Raw genomic sequence first — 13,849 nt, forward strand, 5'->3', positions numbered from 1 at the left:
CAGGTATTTATTTATCATATCGAAAGCAAATTTAGAAGTTTTAATGTATAAAAAACCACAAACAAAGTTTAAAACTTGGCATTATGCTAAATTTCCTTTGACCAGAAGCTGACCACTTGGAATGCCTCTGGTTACACTGTGAGAAAGTCCTTCATTGTGTATGTGGCAGGGCTCATGCACAATGGAACATTGTGAAAAGGTGAACCACAGATAAATCAACAGGAAAAGACAAACTATAATGGAAGAGTGCATCTACACTGTAGAATGATTACAGTTCGACACTACTTTAAGTGCCATGGCTCAATGCTATGGAATCCTGGGAGTTGTAGTTTGGTGAGCAACAGCACTCTTTGGCAGTGAAGGATAAAGATCTTGTAAAACTGCATCTCACATGACTATAAGCTATATTACCTTTTTTCCTCTCTTAAAAGAAACCCAAAACAACCAAGATCCTATTTGCCCCAAAGAATTTTGATATTTACTACCTGATAGTCTATTCCTTCATTGGCAAGGATTTAGCATAGCTAATGGTTTAAAAAGGAATGGCTGGAAGAAACAGCAACGTTCTTTGCCTAATCTACTGATTTCATGCCGGCAATCCCTGACTCCCCGCCACTGATGTGACTGCAAAACATATCAGTATATAATAATGGGAAATTTAATGGGAAATGAGATCAGTCTACATGATAATGGATTTTAAAGTCAGTCACAGACTCATGGAATGTTGGCAATGTGAATTTGCTTCACTAGAATTTGCATAAAGAATAAACTTCTGGCATTAGTCACCCAGTTCGAAATGGCAAGAAGGTAGCCACACTTAAGAGAAAGTTTGGCAAGATGAAATGACCTGCCCTATTACTGGAGAGTGATACATTTCTATTTTTCCAAATATGTATATCCCTTCTTTTTGGCTAACTGGAGATATAGATTAGATACCCAAGTAATTTTCTTTTATACCAGTGGAATGCCAGCAGATCACTATTGCTGAATTACATAAAGCTCTCCATGAATATATTCAGGGGTTATACCTCCTAAGGAAGTTAAAACGTACCTCCCATCTTTGTAGTTTCACTAGTTGGCCTTCCAAATCTACACATTCCATAATGACTTGAATATATATAAATATTAAAACACCCAAAAAGCAAGCCTTAATGTTGCTATTTTATACAAGACACACCATTTTACACCATTGTACACAATGAGACTTGAGCACCTATGGATTTTGGTGTCCCTGGGGGAAGTCCTGATGCCAAATTGCAACAGATACCAAGGGCTTATGTACTCTTTTCATCAGCACTGAGTGTATTTTCCATTTTGAATTCAACATATGAAGAGCCCTTTACAATTCTAGGAACTTTGGGCTTTCATCACACAAAGTGCTTTTAATTAAGGTTTATTATCACACATACTGCAAGTCACTTCTGGTGTGAATGAGCAGTCTACAAAGATCTTGTCCAAGGGACACATGAATATATTATTATCCTGCAGAACAGTGGATGTGGCTCTTAATGAGACATGCCATATTAACACAGGATGTCTATGCCCTAAACCACTGGAGAAATTATACTGTCTAGCCAGTATTGCACCACCTGAAATCTGACAGGAAGAGATCTTTTAAAACACTTTATGAGACTGAAAGAGGGTTGTAGCATTCACTATTTAGACACAGAGGAAGCAGACTTAAATCTAGAGGTTTATGCTTCCAACTCTTAGTCTCAAAAGTGCAAAAATATCCCTTTGCACACTATACAGCACTGAAATTGTTTACTTAGATATGCTGTAGGCTTTACGATTCGTACGTGCTTCAGAAAAAAACAGATTACACAGGTTCATACATGGTTATCAAGTAACTATATTAACTCTTATACTTAATGGGGCTGCTTCACTTTTTCTGTGTGAAATCCAATGAATGGATTGGAGTAAATGTAAGTGCTAGGTCATGTGCACCTACTCAAATTGAGCTCAATGTAATAGTTATATTATATTAATACATACCACCTTTTTTCCATTTCATAAGTGACTTGAGAAAATGCAAGTAGTTTCTGGTGTGAGAGAATTGGTCTACAAGGACGTTGCCCAGAGGACGCCCCGATGTTTTATCTTGTCATGTCCCTGCATGGGAAGCTGGAGCTGACAGACGGGAGCTCACCCCATCTTGTGGATTCAAACCACTGACCTTCAGGTCAGCAGTTCAGCCGGCACAAGGGTTTAACCCATTGTGGCACCTCGGTTCCTTGTATTCATACTAAAAATCAAGATAAAAAGAGCATTTGCCCTTCTGCTCCACTGGAGGTTTCTGTCCTCTCTCATCTGATAGAGGTAATGACAAACCTGACACTTACAGCAATTACTTCTCCAAGTAACTAAGAACTATGGAATTTGTGTAATAAGGAAATATGCCACCTGGTCTCATGGAATCCGAAGTGTGCCAGTACTGTAGAAGTGTCTTTTTCTCCCAATGCTCCTGAACCCATAATCCAAAAAAGTTATTTTCTAAGTGACTTATTCTAATAGTCTGTATGAAAGAAATCACTTTCCAAGTTTTCAGCACCTTTGTACTTCTGAGGGAAATGTTAGACATTTGTAACCCATTCATCTGCTTAGGGTTAGCTTTGATTTAACCCTGGTAACAGGGCAAACCTGACGAATGAGAGTAGCACCACAGCACAGGATCCTCTCCTCGCCTTCCTTGCAGGAAAATTATGCATCGGTTCCAAGCTTACATGCCCCTAAGTGACATTTATTATAAAGTGGTGGGAGAAAGCATTGCTTTCAAAACCAGTTTTCATCAGATTGTCCCTCTTAACTTTGTATCTATATTTTGTACATTTCTGAAGTTAAAGTCGTAACCTAAAGCCCGACATCATCACTTGAATGAAGTGTCTACATGTTTAAACCTAGCCTCACTGGGTGTTTCGAACAACTCATCACTGGCTGTTCCTAAAGTTAGAAAAAATCCAAAAGTATCAGGCTAAAAAATATTTTATTTGTTCATTTCTTGCACTTGAAGTACTCTTCGATGACATCTTTAGCCTGAGATTCTTTGCCATAGTCCTACAATAAAATAACACATTAATATTACAGTGGTTTCTGACCAAGCACTATGTGTAACTTACTTGATGTGTAAACTGTACATACAAATATTAGGCAAGACACTAAAATAGAGCTGCTGTAAATACATTAAAGCTCCAGTCTTTTAAAACCGTTCTAGAAGTAGGCCAAACTAAAAAAAAACCCTCATATTTAAAACATAAAACACCAATGTAGCCATTTATTGGGACCTCAATGACTACTAAGTCTTCAAGGCTCGTACCCTGGCTTTACTGTTGCCAGCATTATTTTAGATTTCTGCAGAACACTTAAAAGGTAAAGCAGACTTCATTCTACTGGCGGAAATTTGCCATACAACAATGTGCAAAGTGAGTATTTATTCCAGGTGTAATTTTACCGTTTCCAATAATTGGATATGATCTGCCCATTAATTAACACTTGAAAAGTACTGGAATGAAGAAAGTGGCACTCTTTTTTTACATGTAACCCTCAAGCCTTTTTCAGCTGCTTTTAAACCCCTCAACCTTCCTGGACGAATACCGTTCCCATTTAAAAAAACAGTAGGTGAAACATTTCCATTGAAAAGCCAAAGCAACATTTTCCCCATAAACACTTCCCAACAGTCCTAAAAATAGGCAGAAATGGACTAAACACACTGAAGCACTACAGCATAACACCAGAATATATGCACTATTTGTAAAGGTCCAGTAAATGATATAGTGCATGCTGCTACTCTAAGATGATCACCAGTTTTAATACAAGGAAACTTTTGTCAACTTACTTTCACAACCACACAACTGCAGCCCACAACTTTGCGGGGTTTTCCTTCTCTGTCGATCTTGCAGAGACCTACCCACTCTCCCAGCTTCTTGTTGTCATCAACCTGTCAAAAACAATTTCATTACATCAGAAATGCACCTGATAGAAGACAGTAAAGAATAAATCAAAGCAAACTGTACTCAGATATAATGGGTAACATTTATGGTTGTTTTCCTCAACAGATTTCAGTAGAGGGAGCCATGTTGTCATCACTGTACAGCACAGACAGTACTAACAAAAACTACACAAATTTTATCTAATTTCACATACATAGCTTCAGTATTGTTACAAAAGGTTGCAAACAAAACATGGATTTTTATTTTCCTAATTACTACCAAAGAAGATAATAATCATTACCTTTATAAGGTTGATCTGATGTTCAGCACAAAGGGCTTCAACCAGTTTGACATACATGGGCTCGTTGCAATTTGATGCAAGAACACAAAGATGGGCTTGGCGTCTGAAATAAATTGTCCAATGAAGTCATATCACTTATTCAGCAGTTTAATCTCCACAAGAAATAGAAATATGCTGGCTTGGCTTAAAAGCATCACTCTCCCTCACAACACTCTCTATTAGTGTTCCCTTCCATCACATTGACACTCAAGACAAAATTTAACCACGTTTAGAATTACTATTTAGAATAACATACTATTAGCACAACCATTTTAAATTGTTCATGTTACACACATATTTTATCTTTTTATTTTGTGCCTCTAGCATTATGATACATTGAAATCTACAGGTTTGTCAGACTATTATTCTCACTCATAATTAGAGTGAAGGGGTATCCGACATTTAAATATAATCATCATTCAAACTCTGTAGTTTTCCTTTCTGAATTGACCTCTCGGCTGTATACTTATACAATTAATCAGCCTTTTAGAAACTTCCCATTGGTGACTTTGTGTCAGGTGTAATCTAATTACATTTTCACCCTACAATTTCACACAATCACTTGCCACATTGCCATGTAATTTTCAATTGTCTTTAGAGGGAGTACAGGAGAAATATAAGAGGAAAAATTGTTACAAAATTAACTCCAAGGGCGTGGAGTGCATCTCCCCCAGGTCTGTAAATGCTTAGGCCTACTGGGTTAAAGAACACCCCACTCCATGCAAAACCCCTTTTGCCAGCAAATGCTTCAAAATATCTACTAGGGGACATTTCAAGCCAATTTTGTGGTGCCCCTGGGATGATTTACAGGATGAAAATGCCACCATAGACATTTGGGGCATTTCCCAAATATTTTTGTGGGCACAGGTTTGGCCCACTGAGATCTTCTGAGAGCGAATGCCTTCACAGCCTCTAGACTTCTACAGTTGCTTTAACACAGTGTTCTACAAGAACATTAGTATAGATCAGGGGTTTCCAAACTAAGCCTTGTCAGCAGGATGCGGCCCACCAAGGTCATTTACCCAGCCCCCACCCTAAACTTGAGACTTAGGGGCATCCTAAGTTTGAAATGACTTGATGGCACACAACAACCACTGTAATTACCTTGACCACCTCATCAGCCAAATGCAGGCTCACACTTTGAATTGATATACTGGTAAGGTTTTTTTGTTTTGTTAAACTTGACACTTGAATGCAGACTTCCCAAACTGAGGAACTGATCATCTCTCAGTACAAATATTACTCTCTGTGCTAGTAATAGTGAATGCACAAGACAGCATATATATATATATATATATTAACACATCCCCTGTACATAACTCTTTTTATAACTTTTAAGTCTGTCTCAATTGTTTCACCTAAGTGGCAGCAACAAGCTCATAAGGAAACAAAATCAGTAAAGCTAAGCACTTACTTGTCTAAGGCTTTGGCAGCTTCACGAATTCCACGGGCCAATCCATCGTGGATGAGTGCGGTCTTGAGCACTTCTTGAAGGGCGGTGTTGACATCCATTACACCTCCAGCAACAATGCTAGATAATAAAGTCACATATAATTGAATTCCCAAAGTGTCCATTACGCTCAACATTCTATTTATAGTGGCAAATCAGTACTTTACATCTCAAAATCAAGGCACCCATCAGTGCAGCATTCAATATGGCAGGTCCTGAAACACTGTTTTATCAACTGTCTGGAGTACTGTTACCTTTTATTGTGTTAAGTAGATTCTCCTATTTGCCCTCAAACGTTCATTGGATGATTCAAGAATACTATGTGTGTGTAGAGGGAAGGAAAAATCTACTCAGTGCCATGTATATTCAAAAGTATTCAAAATATTGTAAAAGTATATTCTATTCTCTTGCTTACATCATCTCCTTCTAACACAAATGGTAAAAAATTAGCATCTTCACACAGCAAAGGTGTGCCAATATCGTGAATGCTTTGGTTGCTCTGTCCACGCCCTTCTGATTCTACACAAAACCTTCTGAGGCAAGAATACCAGACTACAGAAAACTGCAGTCCAATTACAGGCATACCTAGATTAACACAGGCTTTAACAAAAGAAGCTTTTTGGTGCAGTATTTTTGGTGCTCACTCAAACTTTTCCCCGCCCACATCCAGTTTTTCTTGAATTTTTTAGCAGTGCAAAGATGGGGAGAATAGTGAAAGTGGGATGGAAAAGAGCAGATTAAAGCTGATCCTATGTACATGCCTTCAAGTTGCTGAAAGGGTATGGTGATTCCATGAAATTCACAGGGTTTTAGTGGGCAAGGAATGCTCAAGAGGTGGTTTTACCAGTTCTTTCATCTGAAATAAAGCCTATAGCACCGAGTATTTAGTTTGTGATTTCCTATTGAAGTACTAACCAAGCCTGACCCTGCTTAATATTAAAAATTAGGAGGGTATCTAGGAATTTTATGGGATTTTGGCCTACTGAACATCTATGTATGTGCTTTCTGCAAGAAGGGTAAACAGCATCTACCTTCAGAATTCTTTACTGAGCATGTGCACACTGAGCATGGGCAGTTCAAGAAAAGCTTGTGCCCCACAAGCTCCCCACAGCATAAAGAAGCATAGCTCTTTACATCTGATCTCCAAAACAGAAATCCTAAAAAAAGTGGAGGCTTTGAAAGACAAGATTATCCCTGGATTTAAAAATAAACTTTCAGAATCGTATATACATTCTATATGTGATTGTTGTTAATTTTGGATTAAAAGTTTAATGAAACATGCTCTTTTTGTGATGCAAAGGCCTATTCCTATGTCAATACAAATTTTGGTCAAGATAGCAATGATCAGGAACACATCTACTTTATTAACTGAAGGATATCTGTACCAACTTGTAAGATATTATAACATTTGCAATGTTATATTTTTCCCATAGTTCTTAAAATTGATTATGCCACACAACTCTCGCTGCATATTCAGTTGCCAGTGAACATACTACCATGATCCAAATATCTTGCCTTGATACTCAAGTTGGGTTGTAGTCCAACTGCATATGGCCCTTTTAAATCTCATTGAATAACATGGTATTATCTTTAAATCTGACATTCCAATGTTCACCTCATTCCAGATCATAGTGATTAAATTAGGCACTACCATCCCAACAAAACATTCTTATGAAAGTTCAATTTACTTTTCTCAACTGCAAATATTGTATAGTCCTGCTCTTTTTTCTTACTACTTACTGATTTGCAGAGGAAAAATTAAGTTTTTGTAGATGTTTGTAGTAAGTGTACCTAATAATCTAAATAGTCCATTTGGAATCACTGAGCATTAATCACATTACTGAAAAAATAGCAAGCATACAAGAAAGCCAATTAAAAACATGAAGTTGTATACAATGGGCTCTCTCTATCTATGAATTCTGCATCTATGGCCCCTTCCTCACAACTAAATTTATTTCTTTGTTCACCATATTTATACCCTGCCCTTCTCAATCCTGAAGGGGAGTCAAGGCGGCTTGACACATAGGCAACTCTTCAATGCTTCAAAAACAAAATATGATTAAAATAAACATTAAAACTGTTAAAAGAATTAAATCAATTATTAAAACTATGCTATCCACAATTGTAATCTGGGCCATGCCAATAGTCACTGCATATATTCCATATAAAATCCCACATTATCTGCTTTGAACTGGAATATATGGCAGTGTGGACTCAGATAACCCATGCAGATATTGTGGTATTTTCTGCCTTGATAGTCTGGGTCATATGGCTGTGTGGAAGGGTCCTAAGGCTTCAATATATTCACTCATACACACCCCGCCAAAAGCCAACTCTGATTTTTGCCATTATATGTAAGGGATACAATTTGACTATGCCATTGTATATGACAAGACTTCAGCGCCCACAGATTTTGGTATCCATAGCAAATTCTAGAAGCAAACCCCATCAGCCACCAAGGACCCACTGTGTAACAAAGAATGGCTTATATATGCTATAAATACAGCACGTTTCCCATGACAAAACCTTGGGAGAAAGACAACAGCATAGAGGGGAAAAACTAAGGCCAGTAGAGCTTTAATCAAGCTGAACACTAAAGTTCAAGGAAAACTTTCTTGTCCGCACATCTTGTGCAACATATTGGAAACAGAGAGATGTGTGCATGTGCTTTCGGTGTTGCCTATCAACTTATGACGGCCCCATTAGTGTCACAGGGTTTTTCTCAGGTTAATACCCAGAGGTAGGTTTGCCTGTTCCTTTCTCTGCATGGTATTCATTGTTGTTCTCATATCCAAGTACCAATTCAGGTTAATCCTGTTTAACTCCCCAAAACAGTGGGGACTTGGTGCCTTCAGAATAGTCAGTACACTTTATAGCAAGTTATGGGTTTTGTAATGGTTTTATGTCTTTTTCTGAGGGAGAAGAAATGAATGTTTCTTGGGATCAATGACAATTCAGCACAATCCAGCGCTGATCCCATCTTCACACAGAACCAGATTTACAAGATACTCCGGGACCATTCTGTTCAACCCCTGCCATGCAGGAAAATACAGCACTCTGGACAGATGGCCATCCAGCCCTTTTAAATACCCCCAGACAAGGCGATTTCGTGTATTTCCCTCTATTTTAAAGTCTTGAATGCTTTGTATTGCTGGAGTCCTTTAAAAGTCTAATTTAATGGGAACATGTTATCCAAGTGGTTTAAATTAAAGTTAGGATGCATATGCAGTGTAGAATTCATGCAGCTTGAACCCTTTTTAAATGCTATGTCTCAACTTTGTGGAATCATCGGAGTTATAGTTTTACAAGCTTTGTAACACTCTCTGCCAAGGAGTGCTGGCGCCTCAGCGAAGTAGAGCTCCCAGGATCTCGGGCAGTGCAAGTGGTGCCAGGCTGCACTAATGCCACAGTGTGCCAGATGTACAACTTTATTTAACCAAGTTTCCCAGCCCCTCCGAGCCCCCTGCTATTCAAAGAGAGCTCTGGGCCTCCACAGACCCGGCCAGCCACGTGTTGGGAGTCCCAGGCGGAAGTGGGAGGAAGCGAAGGCCTAGCCCTGGAAGAAGCCAAAACGTACCCTTCCTCGGCCATGGTTGGTGGTGACGATCCCGCCCGGGGTTCCTGAAACGAGACAAAAGGCTATTCAAGGTGGGAAGAACGAAGGCGCCCCATTCTCCCGCTGCCCGCCGTCTTTCCCAACTTTCTCGCGGGCCGAGGCCTAGCCACGCGCGAGCGCTCACCTCACAGCATCCGCGCGAGTCGTCAGTGAAAAGGAAGGGGCGGAGCCACAGAGCCGATTTATATAGCGCCGCGAGGACCCCGCGCTCGCCTCGCGCGCCTGCCGTTAGGCCTCTAACCACATCGCCTGATAAAATGGACAGCTATTGTTGGGGGGGGGGGGCTCTTAGGATATTGGATTCCAGTGGGGGCAAGGCGCTTATTCAAGTTCCTTGAGGTCCTAGCGGCGCGAGGCTCGTTGTGGATAGGTGTCTATGGTATTGCCAGCTAATGGGAGGAGGAGGAAGGGAGGTTGGTTGGGGAGGCGTGCGTGTTTCCCCTCCTTTTTCTAATTTATGGGAGCGTTCAGTTCTTTTTCTACTTAGGGTGCATTTACACTGTGGGCACACACCTGAAACTTAGTGTGATAGTGAGAGTAACTATTATAACTCCCAAGCCACGGCTCCATAAGTGCAGTGTAGAATGCTAGCTATCGTCTTCATTTAGAGTAGATTCATAGAGTTGGAAACTTGGAAAAAAAATAGTTTTCTAAGATCTACAGAGATACTCGCAGGAACACCTCAGCAAGTGAGAGTCCAAAAGTGGCAGGCTAAAACCCAGCACCTCAGTCAGTGGCTGATTTTTTTTTTGTCGTGTCAGGAGCAACTTGAGAAATTGCAAGTCGCTTCTGGTGTGAGAGAATTGGCCATCTGCAAGGACGTTGCCCAGGGGACACCCGGATGATTTGATGTTTTATCATCCTTGTGGGAGGCTTCTCTCATGTCCCCGCATGAGGAGCTGGAGCTGATAGAGGGAGCTCATCCACCTCTCCCCGGATTCGAACCTGCAACCTGTCCGTCTTCAGTCCTGCCGGCACAGGACTGCGCCACCGGGGGCTCCGGTAGTGGCTGATACCAAATGAGAGACACCCTCCTGGGAACACAGAACACTCGCAACTTGGAAGGCGCTGAACAGACTGCGTTCTGGCTCCACGAGATGCAGAGCCAACCTTAAGAAATTGAGATACAAAGTGGAGTCCACGACATGCGTGTATAGAGAAGAGCAAACCACAATAATGCAGTCTGTGCCCCACCACATGCACAGTGGAGGACCTTCTTGCAGCAACACCAGAGGTATTCCAAGTGGCCAGCTACTGATCAAAGGACATTTAACAGAATGCCAAGTTTTAAAACTTTGCTTGTGCTTTTTTTAAAAAAAAAATACATTACAGCTTTACCTTTGGTTCACTGCTAATGCAATAAATAAATCCTCCTCCTTAGTAGCATTTGACAAACCTCCTTGAATTTGCATGAATTTGATGGGGAAAGCACAAGTGGGCTGTGATCATCCTAAGAATTGCAGCTGATAGGTGTCTTTTTGGGATGTTCAAGGACAAAGACCCAAAGCATAAGAAAGAGTTTACATATTCATTTACAAGCCCTTCCACATTTCTGGCCCATCTCCTGTTTGGATATCAGCCAGCACACCAACTCCTTAAATCATGAAATAGATTTCTAAGATCTACAGAGATACTCGTGGGAACACCTCAGCAAGTGAGAGTCCTAAAGTGGCAGGCTAAAACCCAGAACATCAATCCGTGGCTGATACCAAACGAGAGACTCCCTCCTGGGCAAACAGAAGACTGGGCGACTTGGAAGGCGCTGAACAGACTGTGTTCTGGCACCACTAGATGCAGAGCCAACCTTAAGAAATGGGGCCACAAAGTGGAGTCCATGACATGCGAGTGTGGAGAAGAGCAAACCACAGACCACCTATCGCAATGCAGCCTGAGCCCTGCCACAGGCACAATGGAGGACCTTCATATAGCAACACCAGAGGCATTCCAAGTGGTCAGCTACTGCTCAAAGGCCATTTAATAGAATGTCAAGTTTTTAAACTTTGTGTTTTCTCAAATACATTGGTTCGCTCCTGATACAATAATTAAATAAATAAATAGAGTTGGAAGAGGCCTCGTGGGCCATCTAGTCCAACCCCCTGCCAAGAAGCAGGAAAAACCACATTATAGCATTGTAGAGTCCTGTCATTACTGTGTCGATCGTTACTGCAAAATAGTGAAACCTACACCTGAAAGTTAGTATGATAGAGTAACCGTACACACTTCATTTTCAAATGGGTCAATTCATTGTTGTTAAATGGAACATCTCTTTGGCCTGCAATGTAATGTTTAGTCACTAGGTGACAAACTTCCCTAAAAAAACAGATCTCCCTGGGATAGTGATCCTCAGTGGCCTTGGGTTTTGCGTACTCTACACTTCAAATAGCTGAGAAATTGAAGCCCCATCTACACTCTCCATTTAACACAGTTTGAATCTAGCATCAAACTGCAGCAGTTAGGCAACAAACTCCCACAAAGGTGTGTGAAAGTAAGCCCGTAATGTGTATCAGTGCTCCTTTTGTGTGATCTGCACATCGAAACTACTTCAGTACCGGTTTGAAAGTGCATTAAATTGACAAAATAGGTGAGCTCTAGGAGTGGATCTGAATTCCTGTCATGACAGAATGTGGGCTCTTCCACACAGCCGTATAACCCAGAATATCAAGGCAGATAATCCACACTACCTGCTTTGAACCGGGTTATCTGAGGGCCCTTCCAGACAAGCCCCATATCCCAAAATCTGATCCCCGGTTTTCTGTTTATCCCAGATTATCTGGCAGTGAAAGCCACTTAGTCCAGTTTAAAGCAGAAAACCTGAGATCAAATCCTGGGATATAGGGCCTGTGTGAAAGGACCCTGAGCCCACACTGCCATATAATCCAATTCAATTTCGATTTTATACAGCTGTGTGGAAAGGGCCAGAGAATCATCAGAAAGAGGGAAAATAAGGGGTGAACTAAAAGGGTAATAATAATTGCAGGGGAAAGAAAATTGAGGATTAAGATGCACAATTCTTGCAAAGTTGGGTACTTATAATATGTTTATGTATTTTATTATGAAGCACTATCACCTCCTTGTTCTTCGTTTTTCTACTGAAGTAAGCAAAGAAGCCCTTTTTATTTATTTTTTAATGTCCCTGGGAAGCCTGAGCTCGTTTTGTGCTTTAGCCTCACGAACCATTTCCTTACAAGAGTTGGCTATTTGTTTGAATTATTTTTTTTGTGATTTCTCCCTTTTTCCACTTCTTGCGCATGTCTCTTTTGAGTCTTAGCCCAGTTAGAAGTTCTTTGGACATCCATTCTGGCTTCTTGTCCTTTTTGTTTCTCTTTTTTGTCACTGTTTGCACATGTGTCTTGAGTATTTCACTCTTGAAAAACTCCCATCCATCTGTAACTTCCTTGTCTTTTAGTATCTGTGTCCACGAAATGCTGCTCAGTATTTCCTTCATTTTTTTGGAAGTCGGCTCTCCTAAAGTCCAAAATGCGGGTTTGACTTGTCTTAGTTTTGGCCTTTCGCCTCCTCTCCCCTTTGTTCGGTTTCTGTGAAAGAGGTTTTAGCCCTCGATATCTACATTCCAGCAATAGGAGTCATCCCATCACTGGAATGTAGATATCGGGGGCTATAACCTCTTTCACAGAAACCGAACAAAGGGGAGAGGAGGCAAAGTAGCCTTATATGTCAAAAACTGTTATGCCGAAGAAGAGATGCAAGACTACCTGGCTGCTTCCTGTCTGGGGGAATTCTTTGTTTGGGAGATGTTAACTGGCCCTGATTGATTCTTGTCTGGATTCTTGTCTGGAATCCCCCTGCATTTTGAGTGTTGCTCTTTATTTACTGTCCTGATTTTAGAGGGTTTTTAAAAATACTAGTAGCCAGATTTTGATCATTTTCATGGTTTTCTTTCTGTTGAAATTGTCCACATGCTTCTGGATTTCAGTGGCTTCTCTATGTAGTTTGACATGGTGCATGTTAGAGTGGTCCAGCATTTCTGTGTTCTCAAGTAATATGCTGTGTCCAGGTTATTTCATCAGGTGCTCTGCTATGGCTGACTTTCTGGTCGAGTCAGTCTGAAAAGTCTTTCCTGATTCGTGATTCGTGTTTGGGCAATGCTGCGTTTGGTGGTCCCTCTGTAGACCTGCCCACAGTTGCATGGTATAAAAATTTCAAAAAGTGACATTTTATTCCAGTAGATATTTGGAATATTAGCACAAACTGGAATTTCATACTCAGACTACAATTAATGTGTATTTGTGTGGAGTGGAGGTTACTTTAAACAGGCATTTTACGAAAGAGCTCTGTCAAGCAAAAAGAACCAGGTGTATTTCAAGACATGAGTAATAACTATTTATTGTGTAAAATGACTCTAGAAAGGTCATATAAGTATGAGTAAAGTTTTAACATAAATTAATAGGAAATAATTCAGAGTTGGTTTGTTTTATGTTGTCTATAATCAGGTTTTTCTTAACAAAATTCTTTTTATATTTAACATGCAAAATTATATAAATACCTCAAAATCCAAA

General features: G+C 40.3%; 1 protein-coding gene and 3 non-coding genes across 4 annotated transcripts; all 4 read right to left on the reverse strand.

Annotated features, from left to right (window-relative positions):
• Positions 1-2,964: 2,964 nt before the first annotated feature.
• On the reverse strand, positions 2,965-9,536 carry RPS12 (ribosomal protein S12). Its single transcript, XM_060753389.2, has 6 exons — positions 9,457-9,536; positions 9,294-9,337; positions 5,681-5,797; positions 4,228-4,330; positions 3,833-3,934; positions 2,965-3,054 (listed from the first exon to the last, which is right to left on the reverse strand). Exons 2-6 carry the CDS (start codon positions 9,305-9,307, stop codon positions 2,992-2,994), a joined length of 399 nt encoding a protein of 132 aa, XP_060609372.1. The 5' UTR covers positions 9,308-9,337; positions 9,457-9,536; the 3' UTR covers positions 2,965-2,991.
• On the reverse strand, positions 3,260-3,393 carry LOC132762271 (small nucleolar RNA SNORA33). The gene has a single exon (XR_009630157.2). It is a non-coding gene; the product is annotated as a small nucleolar RNA SNORA33 (small nucleolar RNA).
• LOC132762273 (small nucleolar RNA SNORD100) lies at positions 4,004-4,091 on the reverse strand. Its single transcript, XR_009630159.1, has one exon. It is a non-coding gene; the product is annotated as a small nucleolar RNA SNORD100 (small nucleolar RNA).
• On the reverse strand, positions 4,616-4,691 carry LOC132762253 (small nucleolar RNA SNORD101). Its single transcript, XR_009630139.1, has one exon. It is a non-coding gene; the product is annotated as a small nucleolar RNA SNORD101 (small nucleolar RNA).
• Positions 9,537-13,849: the final 4,313 nt, after the last annotated feature.

This window comes from Anolis sagrei, chromosome 1 (genome assembly GCF_037176765.1).
Source record: "Anolis sagrei isolate rAnoSag1 chromosome 1, rAnoSag1.mat, whole genome shotgun sequence".
NCBI lineage: Eukaryota > Metazoa > Chordata > Lepidosauria > Squamata > Dactyloidae > Anolis > Anolis sagrei.